General features: G+C 40.1%; 1 protein-coding gene across 5 annotated transcripts in view; it reads left to right on the forward strand.

Moving 5' to 3' along the window:
* Positions 1-23266, forward strand: part of HS6ST2 (heparan sulfate 6-O-sulfotransferase 2) — a 283293-nt gene that overhangs the window by 237583 nt on the left and 22444 nt on the right. For 3 of the 5 annotated variants that reach the window (XM_079122668.1, XM_079122671.1, XM_079122672.1), the window contains exon 4: positions 2627-2713. The exons of the other annotated variants lie outside the window; for them this stretch is intronic. In XM_079122668.1, the coding sequence (XP_078978794.1) occupies positions 2627-2713 (87 nt within the window). The remainder of the gene's footprint in view (positions 1-2626; positions 2714-23266) is intronic. 5 annotated transcript variants of the gene reach the window in all.

The raw sequence follows: 23266 nt of genomic DNA on the forward strand, positions 1-23266 counted from the left end.
GGAAAACTCAGGGTCCTTGGTATCACTGCATTAGATCTCTTTCTGTCTTGAGGTTTGAGAATTACAGCATCTTATTCAGGCTTATCTGCCCAGCCTATATTTTGGGGAGGAACAATGACTTTTTCCATCAATGTTCAGCAGACCTTTCTTTATATACAACAGTCCTTAATGTATCTATGAAATTAACCCCCCAGGATCCAAGCCTGCTACAAGTTCTTCTTGCCCCCTCCCCTTTTCATAACATTTTTCTGAATGTGAGTAGATCTCTTATTTGCACAGAACAAACACTTTAAGTTATTTGATTACTTTCATCCCCAGTCTTGGTGATATACCTTCCCTGTGTGACTTAGCCGTGAGAATGTTTTTGTTTTTTATTCCCCTCAGATTTGCACTTGCCGAACTCTGCAGTAGGTCAGAATTGTCCTTATTCCTATCTTTTAAAGGACTGCTGCACCAAGATCATCTACCTCCAGAGCAGCAGTTAACACTAATAAGGCTGCCACTGACAGTTTTTCCTGATGTCCTGTGGTGCCCTGCATTGAGCTTAAACAGGGTCACTTGTAATGCAGACTCTTTCACTCAAGGCACAGACATGGGAATTTAGCTGAGGAAATGGAGGTTGTTGTATTCAAGAGAGCATGGATGCCTGAGCACCTATTCTGTGTCCAGTAGTGTGCATGTGACACATGAAAAGCTCCCTTGTTTCAGGATGATTCCAGACAGATTTTCCACTGCCTATTGTTTGAGTGAGAAACTAAGACAAGAAAGGCTCTGCTGCTGGTGACCTGGATGTGGAAGTGAGGAAATTGAGACCTACTTGTATTTCATATCATAGAGCATACTGCATTCTTTGCATCAGGCTACACTGATTTCATGGAAGGGACAATTTTGAGTTCTTCTGAGTGAAAATCTGGTTTGGTTGTTCAGTATTGTTGGTTAATTTCCAAGTTTGGTTCTGGGTGGAGAAGGTGGCTGGTATGGTCTCAGGTCTGCCTAAGGTCTTTGCCAGGAAGTCAGAATGAATGGGCATAGGTAATGCTTGGTAAGTTCTTCAGTCCCTACTCAGTGGCATGTAGCCACATACTGGGCTACATGAGCAGCAAAGGGAAAGGGTCTCTACACTGTGCACAGATTGCAGTACTTCATTACAGTGGGCTTCTCACACCTCCTCCAAAGTAGAGCACATGCCCTTCTGTCCAGAGCCACCCATTGAGCATAAGAATGACCTTGCTCTCTCCCAATTAAAATGGCTGCTTTTAATCCTCCTGGACACTGACTCTTAACTTCTGGGACTATTGCTAACTCTCTGATTCTTCCCAGTGAGCCTGTGTCTGGCCCACACACATCTTCATTACCTTTGCAATCTCCAGAAGTTCCTCCCTACCTCTTGTTCCAGTCACATCCATGCAGTAATTTGAAGTCAATGGATGCAGGAAAGAATATCATTTGTGACCCCTTCACCCCACATATAGCTGGGGTGAAGCTATATGTGGATACTCATTTCTGTGGTTCCTATATGAAAAGCTCTTGTCATTTTCTGAGGCAATATTCTATGTACCATTGGAAGGTTCCATTATACACATTGAAAACCAAGATATACACTTTTATTTTTTAAATTCACTTTTTATAAGTTATGCCAATGTAGATCTTACTACAAATATATATGTATGTATGTATATATATATTTTTTTTTGATGAAATCAGGAAAAATAATTCCACACATCATCAGGTGAAAAGAAAGGCTCTGAATTGGTTTCCATGGAAATCTGAAGATGAAGTAAGGTAATAATTTCAAAGCAGAGCAGTTGAATTGAAGATAATGGTAAAATAGTTTGATAAAGGAAATAGAATAAAGTAATCAAGGAGTCTCCAATCAATTATTCCTTTTTGTTTACCTTGAGGTGATTAATTTGTCTGCATTTATTAACCTGATGAGATTAAGCAGACCTTCCTTGTGATTTATTTTGTAATTGTTTCCAAGGTTTGACATAAGCTGTGGAGTTATTGAAGGTGGAGATTTAAATTCAATTACTCATGAAGCAGGTGGTGCTTCTCCTGAAAGAATATCTGAATTCATGGCCTTCCCATGTAACATTATGAGTGAAAATTATTAATTCATCTGATAGTATCTCCCAAAGACTTTTAGAAGTCATTTGGCATCCATATACTTCACTGAAAGTCAGCTGATTCAGAACTCAACTTGCAATGTGGAGAATCAAGTGGCTGGAAATGAAAAGTTTTATGTTAAAGTCTACTTATTTTTATGCTATTTTTTTACTAGGACCTTTTTTGGTGCTTGGGCTGTGGTCTTCGTCTATCATTAATAGAAACCACTAGACAAAGCTTTTTTCTCAGATCAAGCTTTTAATACCTAAAGAGTGATTTTTTACATTGACTAGTGTTTGCCGCTCTCTTTATCTTTGAAGTGCACAACTGGATGAAATCATGCTGTATTTTCACAGCAGGGGAGCCAAAGAGAGGGAGGGAGGGAGGGAGGGAGGGAGGGAGAGAGGTATAAGGGTGGGGGGAGAGAGAGAGCTCTTCAAATTTTTTAATGAAGTGACTAATTGTTTTTTTGTCTCTGTGGTCCTTGTGTGTATTTTCCCTGTTTTTTCTGTGGGTATAGTAAGGATAGACGGGGTTCTCCATACACAAACCCAGGTGTCAACTCTCCATCAGCCACAAAGACCCGGAATACCTCTAAGAGTGGGAAGTAAGTGAAAAGCACTCCTGTACATCTGACATAGCTATCACCAAGCCACGTACTGTCCTCATTTTGTCATTCATTCGTATCCATTCAACAAATGTGTGTGCCTCACAATGAGCTAGTCACTGTGGAACTGAAACAAGCAATGCTTGTGTCAATAGTATTGGGTGTGGGAAGGACCAAATGAAGAGGGGAGAAAGGGGAAAGTCAAGATGACTTGAAAAGATACTAAGGGCCTTTGAAGTGCAAGGACATCAGTCCAGAAAGGTAATTCAAAATCTGAAATATGAATTTCAAAAATTAAAAAATCATTTTATGATTTATAAAATCCATGAAAATCTGTCTTTCATCATATGTTGAGATCAGAGTTGAGTTAGAATAATCTGAAAATCCATTCCATATATTTCCTGGTTCACGTGCATTTACATTTTAATCATGTTACTGATTTACATGGTATATATATTCTGTTCCTAGTAACTAGCCTGTACCATACTATACATGAAAGTGTCTTTTTGCCAAAACTTGTGTTGGTTGAATATTTGTGATATTAGATTTATGTCTTTGGGCTTGTGCCAGAAGGCAACATTGACTGATGTCTTCTTTTGGATTCGGCAGAGCATGGCAATCTGAAGGAGTCTGTTCATATGTAGGTAACATATCTTCAGTTAGGTAGTTCCCCTTTGAAGTAGCTGCAGCCTATTGGTGACTGACTCAGGTTCTCTGTGAGCTCTCTCTTCTGGTGGTTAGGGTTTAGGCCAGGCAGAAACACACTCAGCCTGCAGCTAGAAGAAGATGAAAGATGCCTTCATCATGCTAAAAGTTCTAATCAAGCAATAAGATATGTCACTACAAGAGCACAGTTTTGCAATGAAAGGTGAATTTGTAATGGTCATATATTTTATGCATTCAGCATTGGGCCATAAATGCTGTACTTTGAATATGATCTTATATTCAATTCCCAAAGTGAAAGATCTATTGGCTGTCTTTTCTTTCTTCTCCTCCTCCTGAATACCATTTCAGGTTTGCATATAAAGTTGAATGTGGGCTCTCTCAGAGAATATGAAACATGGTGGTGAAGACATAAGATTAAATCTCTGAGCTGTTAGAGCTCCTTTCAGTTATTTATTGCTGAGCACCACAATCAAAATGCTGTATAAATTATGAAGAAGGGGAATTGATGCACACATTCCCAAGCAGGTGAATGCTTTCAGTCATCCTTAGTGCACACTCTCAGTTCACAGAGATGACATTGGACAGTCACTTATAACTCCATGCTTATAGAAATTATAGACCCTATCTGGGCACCTTGTACATACCTGTCACACTGACAGCTACAGTGTTCAATTTCCACTTATTAGATCCTGAAGTATAATTATGGATGTTTGTGATTTACTGTTGCAATGTGGAACGGCCCTTGTCTTATTTCTTTGGGCCTTTCAGAAACCCAGTCATTTACCTTTTAAGTGAAGACTCAATGTGGGTGACAAAAGAAGCAGTTGGTACAATTAGAGTTAAGATGACATAGAGATGACATAGAGAAAAGGTGCAAGGGGTGAGAGGTGGGGAGGGAGGGGAACGTGCTGGGGAGTGATGTTGGCCAAATTATATTGTTATATTGTGTGCATGTACAAATATTTAACAAGTCACCCCATCAATATGTAGAACTAAAATGCACCATTAAAAATGTAGAAAAAAAAAAGGATGACATAGAGAACACTATACCCAGTGTGCTCACTATAGGAAGCCTGGATAAATGCATTCTTTTTTTTAACATAATAACTTTATTTTTTATTTATTCATTTTTATGTGGTGCTAAGGATCGAACCCAGTGCCTCACATATGCCAGGCAAGCAAGCACTCTACTACTGAGCCACAACCCCAGCCCAATAATGCATTCTTAAGTAGATAACCATCATCTTCTATCACACTTGGCTGTATTTGGATACATCCCAAGCTTCTGCCCTGCTGAGGGCCTCCCTCTTTGTGCATTATGAACTAGGTATCTCTTATTTGCCATGTATAGTGAATCACAGAATGAGCTAATTTTTAAAATTCTTTAGTATTTTTATTGGTTATTAGTATAAAATATAAAGGTTTGCAATATCTTCGTGGATATATGTGTCAGATTCTCTTTCATTTTACCAATCCTCTTACTTATCTCACATTGGTTTTTGGGAGGCATTTTTGGTTTGTTAGATTGGTCATTTGTTGTTCTTTCACTGCATGTTTTCTCTTAGGATATCTTTGTCACCTGGAGTGGTGCTGATGTTCCACAGATATGGTGAGATACTGGGGCATTTTCATACTTTATTTCGGCAGTACTGGGGATTGAACCCAGGAGCACTTTACCACTGAGCTACATCCTCAGCCCTTTTCAAACTTTGTTTTGAGACAGGGTTTTGCTAAGTTACTGAGACTGGCCTCAAACTTGCAGTCTTCCTACTTCAGCCTTCTGAGTCACTGGGATTACAGGTGTGCACCACCATGTCTGGGTTTTTTTCACACTTTACAGAACAGAGTCCTTCAAGGCTTGGGCACTGTGTTAGAGCTCAGATAAAGTTGTTACATACAGGTTCCGCTGTATTGTCTGTGCATTTCCTTGGTGGTGAACAATAGCCAGCATGGAGTGTGCCATCTTGCCAGGCTTCTAATGTTAATTGACCTAATCTTGGTGGATATTAAACAGTTTTGACAAGTCCTTTGGATGCCAGATACAGACCGGGAGACAGGAGTATTCTCTAAAAAGAAATTGAGTCTCTCTTCTCTTCTCTCTCCTCTCCTCTCCTCTCCTCTCCTCTCCTCTCCTCTCCTCTCCCCCCCCCCTCTCTCTCTCTCTCTCTCTCTCTCCCCCCCCCCTCAATCTCTTTTGGTACTGGGGATTGAATCCAGGGTGCTTAACCACTGAGCAACATCCCCAGCCCTTTTTATATTTAACATAGAGACAATGTCTGCCTGAGTTGCTTAGGCCTTGCTAAATTGCTGAGACTGGCTTTGAACTCCTGCCTCAGCCTCCCGAGCCACTGGATTACAGGCACCACTGCACCTGGCTTGGGTCTCCTCTTTAAAAAAAATTTTTGTAGTTGTAGATGGACAGAATGCTTTTATATTATTTGTTCATTTTTATATGGTGCCAAGGATGGAACCCAGTGCCTCACATGTGCTAAGGCAAGTGCTCTACCACAGAGCTACAGCCCCAGCCCTGTGGGTATCCTCTTTTTGAGAAAACAAAATATGCAAAAGTCAAGCTGCCTCAAGTGTGCATCATATCTAAAAATAATAGGAACTAATATGTGTTGAATGGGTATTAGGTGCCTGTGTACTAAACACTTGATATTTTTTCTCTGTAATCCTCACCCACAAAAAACACATGGGCACTATATTTTTACTTAACACATGAAAACTGGAGACTCAAGAGAAGATAATGGTGTGTCCACGTGAGGGTGTACAAATGAACCATTTTGATAAGAACTTTCTTTAGCAGTAATAATGGTAATAATAACAATAAATATATATTGAACCTTTACTTTGTGCCATTGTGCTCAATCCTGGGGCCACATGGAGATAGATAGGTAGGTAGGTAGGTAGGTAGATAGATAGATAGATAGATAGATAGGACATAATAGATGCCCTCAAGGAACTCACAGTCGTAGTAAGGGAAAAACAAGATGATGTGGTATTTAAGTGTTACAGTGACGTCATTACAGAACATGTTTGGAGCCAAAATAGTCACCCCTAACAAATGCCACGGTTGGGGTGGAGAATTAGTATAGGAATACCACTGAAGGTTTCTGAGAAGTGACTTCTAAACCCTTTCATTTTATCCATTTACTGCTCAGGTAGCAAGGCTAGGTCAAGGAAGGAAAATGCAAGTTGGTCACTCAAGTGGGCAGAATCCTCTGTATATTGATCAGAACAAGTTGGAGTTGTGGATTAGGGTGAGCTAATCAATTCCACCTTTTTCCTCACTTTCAATCCACTTGGAGCCCACTGAGATTCAGTACAGCCTACTGAGTGCCTCAGGAAACCTACAGTTTGGAAGTTGTGTCAGTTCTGCTTGCTCCATTTCATTGCCTGGATCTGAAGCTGGGTAACCAACCCTCTGTTTCAGGGAAGAACAGATGGAATGGGATATGTCTGAGCAGCAGAGCCAGACTACTCTGGCAGTGACTTTCAGGGAGGTGCAAGCAATTTCTTCCATGTTGACAGTGAGCCAAATTGACAAGACAGGATAAAAATCAGTGTGGAGCCATAGCACTGAGATCAGGAAGAAGAGGTTTTGCAGAGGTTGACCCATGACTAACCAGGCTGGACCACCACACTGAGACTCACATAGGGCTCCCATTCATACTGTGAATCAGTTATTCTGACCAATGCAGCAGACCACAGTCAATCCACTCCCTGGCCCATTGGATCATCTTCAGAAAGCGCTGAACTTGTCAAGTCTGAGCAGGCATAGTCATCACACAGAACTTTTAAAAGTGTTCTTTTTGTATCAGAATCCTTTCATACTTTACATGAGACCAATTCTTTTGCTGAAAAGATATGGACACTAAGACTTAAAAAGGATCAATTACTTTCCCAGGATCATACATCTAGTTAGGAGCAGAAGGTGGCCTAGAATCCTAGTCTTCTAATGCTTGTACAATGTTCTTTGTCCAACGATGCATGCATGCTATATTTCTTCTCCAAAAGAGCAATATATTTGAACAAATCATACCAAAAGAGTCCAAGAGCCTCTTTGGTCTCGGAATGTCCAGACAGGTACTCTCCTCTCTATCTCCTCTCTATATTCCATGATGCTCACATAGATGAGCTCTGCCAGCCAGTGTGAAAAATGGAGACTTCAGAGATAGAATCATTCCACTTTTTTTTTTTTTTTTTTTTTGGTATGGGGGATTTAATCCAGGTGTTTTACCACTGAGCCATATCCCCTGACCTTTTGTTTTTTATCTTGAGACAGAGTCTCACTCAGTTGCTTAGGGTCTCACCAAGTTGCTGAGGCTGGCTTTGAACTTGCAATCCTCCTGCCTCACCCTCCTGAGTCACTGGGATTACAGCCATGTACCACCGTGACAAGCTCAGCCCACTTTTTAAAAAAAAACACAGCAGTGGCAGTGATGAAAGTAAAGAACGTGCACTTCCTGTATGCTTTGTTTTTCTCTAAAATAATATCATTCTGCTTGTTTGGAGAGACCCTTTTGCAACATTGTTGTTAAACAATCCTGAGCTTTTAATGCATACCTTTGTTGATGAAGCAATAAAGAGAATGCATAGATCACTACAGATATTCTCCCTCAAATTGGCCTACCAGGGCTGAAGATGTATCCAAATATAGGGATATACCCACACACACCCCACACAGAGGTGCTCCTTGACTTACGATGAGATCATGTCATGATAAACTCATTATAAGTTGAAATATTGTATGTCAAAATGGATTTAGTACACCTAATCCAATATACCCAATAGAATATATATTACATAATTATGTATATGAAACAATGTATACTACATTCTACATATATATACATATATATGAAATGTTTGAAGGTAAACATTTAAAATTAAAGTTAAGATGATTGAAATCAATGACTCCTCTCTGCCTGAGATGTTTTTCACATAGGCTTAGACTAGGAAATGTCAAGAACCAAGCCCAGTTTTCAACTACTAGTGAAGGTCATGAATATTAGAGGACCAGGACAAAACACCCAAACACAGTGCCTGGTGAATGATACCACAAATGTTGAATTAAGTACCGTATGATTTGGCTTAAATAAATGAATCCAGGGGAAAGTAGGGATACTAAAATGCGGAAAAAGTGTACAAAATGGAATTCTGACATGACCAGTCAAACCTTACTCACTTCAGAAATCTACCTGGGATCAACCCTAAATAGCAGATGCCACAGGAAGACTGACTCCAGCTTATCTTTGCCAGAAATATCTCTGGGTGAACAGACCTTTTTATCTATTCAGACTCTAGATGATAGTAGTGAGAAGTACATAGCTTTATAAATAAATAAAATATATCAGCGTCCCTTTGGTTTTGGCTGGCAGGAGCCAACAAAAAATTTTCCTGCTTTAGAAAGAGGAGGTGAGGTCTTGCTTCCTCTGTATAGACTCAGCAAGGTGCAGTTTCATGTTTGATTCAGGTGTTTGTATGTTCATTGCAGACAGGAATTGAGAGAGTCCTGCATATTATATCATAGTGGCTGTTTCCTGTAATCGAAAGTCATGTCTTTCTTCTAATTGAATAGGCTGTGGCTGTTTCTAAACTAATATGGTGTGTGTATGTGTTCTTTCACTTCAAAACGGTTGTATGGTCTATGAACATAACAATCAAATGACCAGGTTTTGGACGTTTTATATCATTGTTGTAGTTGTATTGATGATGATGATGATATTAGTAATGCCTCTGTTTTAACTATTAAGCTAATATCACAAAACTTCTGACAAACCAAAGCACTTATCTGACTGCTTGTTTTTTGCAATTGTTCCTTTGCATAAAAAGATAGACGACAGAAGCATGAACCAATGACAGAATGTATTCCTAATGACAGCTTTTAGTAGCATATGCCTGAGGATTCATTCACATGTATCCTAATTGCCTTTTCCTTCAATATTCCTCATCCAGAATTTGCAAGATCTTTGGCTATGGCAACAAAAGTCAGATGTATCCCAGAAAATGCATTCATTAGTAAGGCAGGAAAGTAGCCTGAGCCATTTGAAAAAGATTTTCAATAAGCAGGGATAAATAAAATGGCTTGAAATACTTTGATGTTTAACCTCTTGCTAAGCAGCTGCAGCACAGGGCTGTTCAAAGATCTCTTTAAATAAATTAATCAGACAGCCTTGTGTGTATTTGAAAGGACATCAGCTTTGGAGTCAAATAGACCTGGATTTGGATCCTGGCTCTCCTATTTATTAACGTTATACCTACTTCATTAGACTGTTGTAAGAATTAAACATCCTAATCCAAGAAAGGCCCACATAGTGCCTGGCACGTGGCAAGTGCCCACTAAATGTCAACTAGTGATTATGCTTGTTTCCTCTGCCAGTGTATTGCAGCTGGGGACAGTATGACCTGGCCAGTGTGATTCTGATGAGCTCTGGTTGGCTCAGTTTGCCTGGTTATCTGCTTTGGCAGCTCCCGAAATGGGGAAGCAGAAGCCTGACCACTGGCACCACATAAATAATGCTCACAGATTGGAAAAGACAAGAAATGAGTGGCACATCCAGGCAGAAACATTTTCTAGAAGTTCATGTGTATCTCTGTGATGTGTACTTACTGACACAATAAATGCCCTCCCAAATATGTGACTGTCCATGCTGCTCTTGGTTCTATACTTTAGTCGAGAGGAGTATTCTGCTAATTGAGTCCAGGAAACCAGGAGTCAGTATTCTCTCCTCTAATTTGTCATATGAAATCATGGAAGCCAAGGACTGCAGCTCTCTAGAACAGGGGTTCTCTTCCTCTATGACATGTATGGCTGAGAATTCTCACTCACACTGCTCTGGCAGAGCTTAGGGTTATGTCCTGTTTCCAGGTGCTGGTTTGAATTCTATCCCTCTGTCTTCACTGGGGAAAAGAAGGAAGAGAGATGGTAAAAGGACTTCTCTGTTTTTCTCCAAGTAATAAGACAATCTCATTCCTTTCTCTCTGTCTCGCTCCTCCTCTCCTCCTTCTTCATTCCCTCCTCCTTCTGCCCATCTTTTCATCCATTTATCTACCAATTCTCCATCTGTCCCTTCACCCCAATATTTTTAGCTCTGAACACAGATCTTTGTGAGCTAAGGGAATTACAGACGCTAACACATTGGTTTCACATAATGCCTTTAAGTCAAATATATTGGATTTCAGACAACTAACCAACAAAGCATATAGCTCACCAATGTTTGCAACACTAAGACACTATGGGAGCAAATGGCAAAACAGATGTGCTATCCAAATAACTACCATGAATTTAACATCAACTAAAAATCTGGGGTGTGGAGCATTGGTAAGGCAGAGTGGATGTTTTAAATTTGAAGTTCAGTTTATCAACATTTTCTTTTCTTTATTATGCTTCTGAATTCATATCTAAGAAATCTTTACCTAAATCAAAATTGTAAAGATTTTCTCCTGTGTTCTTCTACAACATTTTTAGTATTTAGCTTTTACATTTAGTCAATTATTTGTTTTGAATTAAGTTGTACACATGGAACAAGGGAGAGATTCAGGCATATTTTATATAAGACATAGGACTGTCCGGTTGTACCAGCACCACTTTAGATTACGCTTTCCCTATTGAACTGCTTTGGCACCTTTGTTGAAAATCAGTTGTTGATATGTATTTGAGTCTATTTCTGGATTCTTAGTGTTATTCTATTGATTGATATGTTTATCCATATGTTACTATCACACTGTCTTGATTACCATAGCTTTATAATAAACCTTGAAATCAGGTGGTGTGAACCTTTCAATTTTATTCTTCTTTTTGAAAGTTGTTTTGGATATTATTTGTCCTTTCATTTCCATACAGATTTTAGAATCAGCCTATAAATTTCTACAAAAACACAAAAGACCTAATGGTAGGCTTTTTTGGCAGCGATTGTGTTGAATCTGCTTATCCAATTTAAAAGGAATCAACAACTTAACAATATTGAATCCTCAAGTATTTATCCAGATTTTTAGGACTTCTTTACTTATTCATTAATGTTTTCTACTTTTCAGGGCACACACATTTTATATATCTTGCCAGATAAATCCTTATGTATTTTACAGTGTGTGTGTGTGTGTGTGTGTGTGTGTGTGTGTGTGTGTGTGTGTGAGATGCTGGGGATTGAAACCAGGGCCTCACAAATGCTAAGCATGAATTCTACAGAGGGCTACATCCCCAAACCCAATTGCTTACTACTTTTGCTGCTATGGTTAATAGTCATGTTTTGCTTGTTTTAATTTCTGTTTCCTTATTTGCAGTATATAGAAGTATAATTGATTTCCATGTATTATTCTTGTATCCTGTAAATGTGTTAAGCTCACTCATTAGTTCTAAGAACTTTCTTTTATAGATTCCATTGGCTGTTTTGGGAACATGTAGAAGATCACTGCCTTCATCACAAGTCCAATGCTAGATTCCTAAAATGTACCATGTAAAGACTTCATTAGAAGAAAGTAGATCCTGTTCACAGGGAGGAGGAGGAAGAGAAGCAGCAGCAAAAAAATAAAAAATAAACCCTAAAGTTTATAAATCACACATACTCTTCCCATTATTCTCATTCTCTCATTCATATCTCCTGTCCATCCCCACTACATAAAGTATAATGGTATAGATGGCAAATACTGAAGCCCAGTTGCTGCCTTAAAGAACCAGGTATTGCCCGTGTGGTGACACATGCCTGTAATCCCAGCAGCTTAGGAGGCTGAGGCAGGAGGATCGTGAGTTCAAAGCCAGCCTCAGCAAAAGCAAAGCGCTAAGCAACTCAGTGAGACCCTGTCTCTAAATAAAATACAAAATAGGGCTGGGGATGTGGCTCAGTGGCCGAGTGCCTCTGAGTTCAATCGCCAGTACCCCCTGCAAAAAAGAACCCAATACTGCTCTGAGCAGAATATTTAATGTCCTGTACATTTTTTCATTTATCAAAATAGGATACTAACAGCGCCTGGTGCATAGGATTTTCTTGAGGATTGAATTTGGCATTCATTCACAATTTTATTGAATTCATACCAGGCACTGGGTACCATGCTAGACTCTGGGGATATATCAGAGAACAAAACCAACAATATCCCCTGTGCTTATGCAGGGAGGGATGTCGTCATTAAACAAATAAGTAAAATATGAAGTATTTTAAAAGGGAATACATCATAATGGGGGAAAAGAAGGAGATGAGGATAAGGAGTGAGGAGAGAAGAAAATCTGTAAATTAAATTGCTTGTGGAAAACTTCACTAAAAGGTGACCCTTGAGGAGGGCTTTATTTAAGTTACTTAAATGCATTTAAAACAATTTAAACCGGGACTGGGACTCAATGGTAGAGCATCTACCTAGTGTGTGCAAGGCCCTAGGTTCTATTACCTGTACTGCAAAAAATAATACAACAATTCCTCACATATAGCAAACATATCATAATGCTTTTGTTACTTATAAGTTATTGAGTGTTTTTTGTGTCAGGTACTGCGCAAGATTATATATTATGTTGTTTAATCACTTCAATAAACATATGGAGTAATGGTTATTAGCCCCTTTTTACTGAGGAGGAGATGAAATAGACTTTTCTAAAGTCACATAGCTATTAGATAAGGAGCCAATACTAAGACTAAATGTTGGCTTGTCCTATGAGGCTAGGTTCATCCATCCTTTTGGGAAACACCCTTTGTGCTTAGAGAATATGTCATATCTAGAATCAGAAAAATGATTAGAAGACTGGTCCTGCTAATGGAGGCCTTAGTTAGAGGGAATAGTATTGAGTAGGTAGAAGGCCCTGCAGGAGTTGTAAAATCTCACCTTCTTTGTTAGTCAGCTTTTCCTTGCTGTTACAAAATACCTAGGAAAATTCACTCACAGGAGGAAAATTTTCTTTTAGCTCACAGTTTCAAAGGTTTCAGTCCATGGTCAGCTGGCTCCAAGGTACAAACATCATGGTGGAAGGGCATGGCAAAGGAAAACTGCCCTGTTCATGGCACTCATGAAACACAGAGAGAGAGGGAGAGAGAGAGAGAGAGAGGGAGAGAGAGAGAGAGAGAGAGAGAGAGAGAGAGAGAGAGAGAGAGAGAGAGAAGGAGGGGGAAGGGCCAGGAACAAGATTTACCCATCCAGGGAATGTCCCCAGTGACCTGTTACCTCCAACTAGGTCCCATCCTCCTACTGTCTCTACCACTTTGCAATAATGCAATCAAGTTACAAATCTACCGATGGATTAATCCACTTACCAAGTTAGAGCCCATGATCCATTCACTTTCCTAAGGCCCCACCTCCGACCACCGCTGCCTTCAACACCCGAACCTTTGGGGGACATTCCAGATCCAAACCATAACACCTCCTTAGTATTTCTACTTGAGAATAAGGGTGATCTTGACTGGGACACCACCACCAGCATCTGGTCCTGCCACTTTCATTACTGTGTCTGTGTATGCAAGCAACCTGAAAATGAGAGTGGGGAAAACAGAAATAAAACTATATTATTGGTCAGTGGCTACTAGCTCATTAAAATAGATGTTTTGGGTTTTCAGGATGATTGCTTGCCAAAGTTTAAACAAAAAAGAAAAATGAGGCAGGACTAGCTCACTGATGAATAAACTATAAATTTTGCCTGGAAAATGCTGGCAGTGCTATAAAATTCAGGCCACCATCTGTTAGTGCTTGCATGAAGTAGCATTTGTACTGGATAATTAAGATGTCACATGCATTTGAAGCACAAATCATTAGTGCACGGGTGCCTAGCATCCCTGGAAAGGTTGTGGGTAGTGAAGATGGTCTAAGAAGAACATCGTGTTGTCTGAAGGATACATTTGTATGCTATTCCATGAGTTACTGTTTTGGGTCACTTGAGTAAGACTGAATGGGGAAAGAGAAAAGGACAACTGAGAGAACTGCTTGCTTGAATGAATTGCATCATTTAATCGAAATGATCAACTGCCTAGCCCTGTGCATCTGGCAGGCTAATATATGTTTGGCCATCTCTGTCTGAAAAGCTCATAGTGAATTGGGGAATATGAGCAGGAAAGGAGGCAAGTTTGGCTAAGCCTGAAATTTCTGATAATTTTTTTAAAATAACTGTTTAGTATTTTATAGTTTGCAAAGAGCCTTCTTATCCACTGTTGCATTTAATTTTACCAAGAATCTCATGAGACAGAAATTATATCTACATCTTATAGATGAGGAAACTAAGGCTGAGAGAAATGACATATAATTAAAGCCACATAATTAAAACCAGTGACCATTTAGGTTTAAATCCTAAGGTTTTCTCAAATCTGTAGGGCCTAAGCACAGGATGCTCTGAAATTAGAGTCAAATGACCTTATGGACCTGCTCGACCCACAAAAAAATGTTACACCTTTATTGCAGGGAGAGAATTTATAGAAATCATTTTCAACACAGGTGATCAAGGCTGCCAGAATAAAAGAGCCAGACTTTGTACATAATAAGAAGTAACACTTATTGAGTGCTTTCTATATACCAGGACTTACTAAAGAGCTTTAAATGCATGTATTATCTCATCCTGAAAAGTTACTTTGTGGCATTGATTTGGAACTCATCTGTCGTTTAGGTGGCATTGCCCCATACCAAACACTGAAGGTTCCCTTTAGGGTGGACATCTGGGGCCCTTCAACAGAAACCATAGCTGAATTGTGGGGTTTAGCCGTGGCTGTGATTCTCCCAGACTTGGAGCCTAAAGAGTTTGCTTTCTAGCATCAACAATCACAACTGACATAACTAGGAACGCTGGACTTGCTTCCAAGTGGCTCCTCTACATTGGCCCTCTTTCTCACCATGGTTGGGGAGATTCATGATCCACAGGCTTTAATGAGATGCTCACACCCGTCATTTTCATGTTTGCCATTGTTTCCTCATTTGTGCCTGTGGCCCTTCAAGGGTGGTCAAACTAATCTGTGTCTTCACAGTAGGCATCAGGGCACCTGCTTCGGTTGTGATCTCTGTCAGAAAATAGTTGCCACCACTTCCCACCTACGTTCCTCTCCCAGGACTGCTTCCCCTCCTGTGAAACACAGATAATCATTCTTGTCACTCCTCCTGGCACCACTAGGAGGGTGTGAAAACAAGCAATATAATGTCTCTAAAGACCTTGCAAAAAATAACCAGTCACAAGTATACTCTTTCTAGGGAATTTTCGGGGGGGAATGTGCATTTCCATATAAATCAAATTGACAGGCTCATACCCTTTCCCTTGAGAATGTCTTCTTGCCATATTTAGTCCAGGTTCCACTTTCCTCCCACAGATTGTCATGTCCTATCCCTACCATGTGCCTAGTGCCTCACCAAATACTCATTCCTCCACAGTGCTCTTTTGGCAGCCATGATTCTGGGACTAATTGGACACACCTAGCTTTGTCCTTGAAAACATATCAAGTCTGGAGGCTGTGGATTTCTTTACCTGATTAGCTGTATGTCTCCCACTTGGTAGAAAGAAGAAACAGACCCATGCTCTCTTGGATGACTGTTTTTGCTTTCCTGCTTTCTGGAATATGGAGGCAGGGTTACCATCCATTACTGAGTGTCCACAATGGGAAGAACGTTTTGTGCTGAGCAGTAGAAGCACCAAGAAGAAGGATATTCTCTCTCCCCCTCCCTGCCCTGGTGATATCTCCTGGTGTGGAATCTGTGCCTACTGGTTACTCACCACCATTTTAATTTTGACTTCTAACAGATGAAATACAACTAAAAAGAGTGAAAAGAAGCAAGTTAGGCTCATTAACCAGTGTAGACCAGTGGTTTTCAATATATGGTCTGTCCAGGCCTGGGCTTCTTAGGCAGGACTTCAGAGTCTGCTGTAGTGATGGCTAGGCTGGAGTGATAAATAGACGGGGCTCCAGACCCCCACTCCCTCTCCATTTTAATCTGTTTTATATTGAGGCTGGATAAGAATTGCTTTTTTAAATCTTGCTGGTAAGAATGAGTTGATAACTATTGATATAGACCTAGCAGAAGAATACTCAGGGACCAGAGCATGGGATAACAGCCTCTATCCACCATGCCCTTGCTCCCAAGTGACAGGCAAAGCAGTTCTGGCTATTGGGTTATCGGGTTATCTTGCTGTCCCTTTTGTCACTTCTGCAAGCTCTTAAAAAAAAAGGAGAAAAAGAAATGCTTCCCTTCATATGGCCAAATTGCTCTGAACAGATGAAAGGGACCAGACTGACAGGTGATTGTTCCCTAAGATTATAGCCTACACCCAGGCTGAACCTGAAACACTTGGAGGGAAAAAAATGCTGCAGGTTTTGAGTAATGCTCCCCAACTGGCTTCCGCTCTCAAGACTAAATGAACACACACTATTTCCACTCCATTTCCTTCAACTGGCCTCTGCGCTAGGCTGTAATGAAACCTGTAGGGAAGAAAAGAGCATTAGCTCTTTGGGGAGAGGACTACTTTAGTTGCTTAAGCCATCTTCTCCCGGAAAATAGGCAGATGTTTAGGCTAACATCTGCCTTGTTCATTTGGAAGTCATTAAAAGGCCTATACATTTTTCTAATATTTCTTCATTTCTTTGTTTTCTAATATTTCTTCATATTTTATATGATCATATCCACAATTTTTAATAATTTTAATACTTTCTCTAGTGCTTTATATTTTGTGGGTTCAGGGTCTGATTCAACCTTATCACCAACTACATAGTTTCATCACCAGACCCAACCTTCCCCTTGCTTGTACTGGTCCCTCATCTGCCAAATACCCTTCTTTCCTTACCATGGCACTTACTTAGAATGACCTTCATTCTTCAACTACCCCTGTTTGAATCCTAGCTTATTAAAAAAAAATCTCAGTTTTTCAGATTAGACAGACATGGGTTTATATCCCAGCTCTACCATCCTCAGACAAGTTACTTCTTTGAGTCTCAGTTTCCTCATCTGTAAAATGGGGATTATCCCTCCCTCTCTGCTAGAGATTTTTTAAAACTTATTTTTAATTTTTAGTTATTTTTATTTTTATTCCATTGACAAAAAATATAAAAGTTGTACATACTGATGGAGTGTCATATAATGTTTGATACATGTGTGCATTATATAATGTTTAAATCAAATGAAGCATATTTAGTTCTTCAAACATCTATTTTTTTCTTTGTGCTGAAAACTTTCAAAATGACTCTAGTTTTTTGAAATGTACAGTACATAATTGTTACATACTAGCTGTTCTCTGAGGATTCAGTGAGATGACTTATACAAATCTTCTTGAAAACATTGGTGCTTGTTACATGAAATCATTGTTATTACTCATATTTCAAAGCATATTTAATATGCCCTTTCTCCATCATATCTCTCCTGGTGCTGCCTGAGAGCATCTCTCCCTCTTTCCTCTGAATGATGTCCATTTAGCATTTAACCAAGCACTTAGATATACCATTCACTTGTTCACTAATTCAGTCAGCAAATATTTATTGTGCAGCTAGTATGTGAAGGCACACCAACAGATGCTAAGGTGCGATGAATGTAGAAAGATGGAAAGGAGAGAAGAAGGAAAGGAGGTGGACATTGGGAGAGTGAACACAAATTCGGCCACTGCTTTTTTAAGCATCTTATTTCTTAGTAGAGAAGATGCTTCTATATGCAGATAACTAGAATAGAAGGAATGAAGCAGTATGGTTTGTAAGGAAGGCGCAACCACAGGTGCAGCTGGAAGACTATAGATGCTGGGCAATGAAAGACACAACTCAGAAAACAACAGCTCTTCTTTATTGTTCACTTTCCCTCTGCTTATTTCTCAAGCTAATTAATGGCTATGGCTTATTCAGGAAGAATGGGTATACTTTTTTTTGTCTTCCACGGATCCTGCCTGAGTGCAAAATGGGCTCTCAGTATATGTGCTGAAGTGAGACATCTGCAAAACATTTATAGTAAACAAAACAGTGCCTTCAGCACGCCCCAGGAAAGATGGCCTGTTCTCCTTCCATCTTATTGCAAGAGCAGAAAGTGAACACTGTAACTCAGTATGTGAAAAGGGTTAAGTGTCTTAGCCCCATTTTTTAAAAATAAATAAATAGGACTAGGGACATAGCTTGGTTGGTAGAGAGCTTATCAAGCATGCTTGTGGCCCTTGGGCTCAATCCCCAGTACCGTTAAATAAATAAATAAATAAATAAATAAATAAATAAATAAATAAATAAATAAATCTGGATGTGGTGGTGCACACCAGTAATCCCAGTGACATGGGAAACTGAGGCAGGAGAATCACAAGTTTGAGGCCAGCCTCAGCAACTTAGTGAGACCCTAAGCAACTTAGCAAGACTCTGTCTCAAAGATTTTTTAAAAAGCACTGGTGATATGGTCAGTGGTTAAGCACCCCTGGGTTCAAACCTTGGTACCAAATAAATAAACAAATGAGTCCTTCTCCTTGAGCTTTAAAGATCCTTGAGCTTATTTTAAACAAAGAGCATTGTGTTGAGGATTTTGGTATTGAACTAAGTGTAAGACTCTGCATTGTCCTGAGCCCATGATATTGTAGACACAGGCCAGGAGCACTTCTGGAATGATCTTACCCAATTGGCCCCTCTATTTGAACCTATGTCTTGTCCCTGTTTACTGAACTATTGTCTAGGAAATAGTGCCCGAGAGTCCTTTTTTAACCACTTTGTTGATATAGGATTGATATACGGAAAGTTACATATATATTTATTGTATACATCTCCATCAACTTGGGGATGAATATACATCTGTGGTATCATCACTACTATGAAGGCCATAAACATATTCATCACCACCTCCACCATTCTACTCTCTGCTTCTCTGAGTTTTGGTGGATGCTGGATGTTACTCCCCACCTCAGTTCACAATCCACCTACTCCTGTTCATCTTCCCTGCCCAGCAGCCTCCATGGTGGTCCTTTCATTAACCGAGTGACTTATCCAATAGTGCACCACCATTTCAATGCAGATTGTAAGGACTTGAGTTTTGTCTTAAGCAATAACTCAGGGCAGAAACCCCTGACAGACAAAAGACTGGACTTCTGCCCCCAGTACTGATTCTAACTAGCTCAGCCACCTTGAGAAAGTCACCAAGCCTCTCTGAATCTCTGTTTTCTATACTATTAAATGACGAGGGACTGGCTTTGCTGACTCAAGTGCAAACAAAATAGCTAGACAACCTCCCATCACCCCTATTCACACAAAAAATGGATCTAAAAACACGAGATTCTTTCCAGGTAATTTAGTACTGCTGCATTTTAAGGGTGGTGGGCTGGGGAGATGAGTTTTACAGGGGAAGAAAGTAATTCACATCTCCCTAGATAGTGTTTATAATGGTCTATTAAGAACACATTTAAAAGAAATGGCCTAATTTCTTTAGTCTTCTATCCAGGACAGCAGGCCAGTTCAAAGTGGTTTTTGAATACGGCCATAAGCAAACCCCTTTCAGTGAAACCTAAAGCTGTGTTGCAGAAAGCAGAAAAGTGGAGTTTTCCCCTAATACATTTAAAAATGGTCACTTTACCATTGCCAAACTTCATTACCACTCCCAAGAGCTGAAGCTTTGAGATTAATGATCCTCATCCCAAAGAGGAGGCAGTGACTGCTAAAAGAAAAAAATCCCAGCACATACTATTTACTATTCTGCATTCTTTGAGAATTAATGTCAATAATGCTATTGAAACATTTTTCAAAATAAAGGATGGAGTTTTCTAATTGTCTTGTAAAAAAAATCCCAAGTCTGAATCCCCAGAGAAGAAACCTGAGTTTAAATCATTAGCACCACAAATCTCTGATAATTGTGGAGTGTTTGCAAGTGCCTTAATCAGGATGGTATGTCTGAGTGGCCCGTTTTAATTTGATCACACTGATTAAGTTTCTGTAAGCTAATATATGTTGCATTTCCAATCCAATTAAATGAGAATCTCCTGCCATTACTAGATATTACCAAAGTGCCCTGATGGGTGAAGACTAGGCTTAGTATTTTCAATTGCTACTGACTTCCTGATTATATAATCTTTGTATTAAATGAAATCGATGAAAGCTCAAATTAAATTCAGCAAACTTTAAGGAGTAAATATGTTTTCCCCATACTTTTGGTATATTTTCACCTCGAGGTGTGGAGCATATTAGTTGGAACTCATTGATTACCTTTAGTGATAAATTTTACAGGGCTCTCTCCCCTCATATACTAATTCCTAGAACAGTCTATCCTGTTCGAAGGCACTGTAACTGTGGGTGATGAATTGGTGCTCTCTCTATTATATATGTATTATAGTTGTGCCTCTTTCGGCTGTAGATAAGAGCTATCTTATGTAAATGCAATTGCTTTGTAAATGTAAATGCCTATTGGGTCATCGATCATCCTGGTGATAGAAGAAACAGAACAATAGGGGGAGGTGTGAGAAAAACTGTCTAGGGACAGAAATGAAGAAAATTGCTAAGTGGGTAAGGGATTGAATCGATGGAGCTGGAGAACTTTGTGGAGGGGGTTGGTATGGAAAGAACTGCTAGGAAGTTACTGGAAGAGGCCTGTCGGAGCTACCCTGCTGGCTTGTACCCCCGGACCCCACCAAAGGCCTTGCTTTCTTAAAGTCCTGAGGACTGGCTACAATATTAGAAATGGACCTAGTCGCGGTAGACTTGAAAGAGTGACCGAAAAGGAAAGACTGACAGATGAAGTGGGACCAGGGCACTGTGGCTGCCTTTCTTTGCCTGTGCATAGTAGATTTTGAGCCTCCCAAATCTTAGCCACTCTCAACAACCCAAAAAAGTTGTGAGAGTCTTTTCTGTAAATAGTCTTTTGAGGTGTGTATTAGTCAGCTTTTTGTTACTGTAACCAAAAAACCTGATGAGAAAAACTTAGAGGAAGAAAAATTAATTTTGACTCATGGTTTCAGAGTTTTTGGTCCATGGTCAGCCAGCTTCATAGCCCTGAGGTGAGATGGAACTACCTGGTGGAAGAGAGTAGCAAAGGAAAGCTTCTCAAATCATGGCAGCCAGGAAGTAGTGTGGGAGGAGAGGAAGGGGCTGGAGAGAAGATAATCCCTTTCAGTGATCTGCTTCATGTAACTAGGCCCCACCTCCCAGTGGTCCATTCAGCCATCGTTGGATTAATCCACTGAAATCAGAGCCCTCATAATTCAATCACTTCTGAGCACAAAGGACTTGGGGGAAACATTCCAGATCCCAACCATAACAGGGTGCCAGTCTCATGCCTCACCTGGAGAAAGATTGAATAGACATAATGCTGCTAATTCCCGTGCCCTAACAGTTCCCTCAATTTCTTAGGTCGTATCAGGAGGGAGGAAGGCCCAGAAGTGAACACAGGAACCATGTGGGTGAGAGTGCCCAGGGAATTTTCTCACAATATGTTAAGTCCTTTTTATGGAGTCTAGATTTCAAAACCTGCTGTAAGCCAAATGTGTGACTCACAGAGTAATAAAGCCCTCTAAATCAATTTGCAAGACATCTTGAAGATAAACAAGGGGGAAAGGCTTTCTATTTTCGTCCCACTGTTTTTTTTATATCCCGCCTACTTCCAAAAAGGATTTGAGGTAACTTCCAAAGACATTCTTACTCATGCCTAAGAGTACTTAAGGACTATTTCTGAAAATTGAATCCGTGTGTACCATATAAATAAGGAAGAATGATTATATAGAAACAAGAATATATCAGGGCTCTCTTGCTTTGTATAATAGTCCAATTTGGGGGAGTGGTTAAGTGAGGAATATTTTGGGCACTTGCTTCAGCATCTGCACTTTTCAAGTACTGCTTTTTCTCCTAAGAATACTCCCCTATCGTGTGTCCTAAGGATTTTTATCTGCTTTCTAATAAAGTCTGTACTAATAAATATGAAGCTGTGACCACTAGAGGCTTATTAACATGTCAATTGCCCTAGTGCTCAAAGGATTTTCTGTAATGGTCAGAGACAGATTTAAGGCCCAAAATAATGCTGGTAAGTAAGAGTTGGTCCCAACTCCTAAAGAATGTATGGCCTAGTTAAAGAAAAAAATAATAACATGTCAAAATTCGGTGAAAGAAGACAAGAATCCTAACTCCAAGAGCACTTGGGGCTCATAGATGGTATATAATTGGAGTTTGTGTCACATCAGGGCTTTTTGTTATTGTTGTTTATTTTTGGTACTAGGGGTTGAACCTGGGATGCTCAACAACTGAGCCACATCCCCAGAGCTTTTTAGTGGTGCTTACCAAGAACTAAGAAAGAGGAGACAGAGCTCATGTGGATGGGTTCCTATGAAAGGGGCGAGGGGAGAGAGCATCTCCATCTGCCTTCTCCCTCAGCCTTCTCCACACCCGTCCATACATAGCATCTCTTCCTCTTTTTCAGCCTACTCTCTCCTCCCTCCCTGTGCTTTTCCCTTTTCCCCTTTGTCTTTTCTTTCCTGTCCAGGTCCTCTAACTCCCTTACCTTCCCCTCCATCTTCTCTATCCTTCCAGTCTCCATGTCCCTCATTGTTTTCCTCTGATGAGTTTTCTTTGCTCTCCTCTATGCCAGTTTTCCTCAGTCAGTTGCCAAATCAACTTAAATAAGGCCAAGGGGGAAACCATGGGACTCAGCAATCCTATGTACAGGTTGACAGTTTAAGCCTGTGTGGGGACCAAGTGGATCCTCAGGACCCCCTTGAGGAATTACTTTTCCTCCAACTCTCCTGCTGGAGGGTCCAAATGCTCTTAGGTAGGCATGATCTGCCCACTTGTGTCTTTGGCTCCCATCTCCCCTACTCACCATACCCTTTGGCTTTAACCTTGCCAGTTTAACCTCTGTATGACCACTGTCATAGGAAATGCACAAAACTGTTAGTAGCAAAATGCTTAATGTGGCTGGGTGCCATGGCACATACTTGTAATCCCAGTGGCTCTGGAGGCTAAGGCAGGAGGATCACAAGTTCAAAGCCAGCCTTAGCAACTTAGCAAAACCCTAAGC

This window comes from Sciurus vulgaris (genome assembly GCF_902686455.1).
Source record: "Sciurus vulgaris genome assembly, chromosome: X".
Taxonomy (NCBI): domain Eukaryota; kingdom Metazoa; phylum Chordata; class Mammalia; order Rodentia; family Sciuridae; genus Sciurus; species Sciurus vulgaris.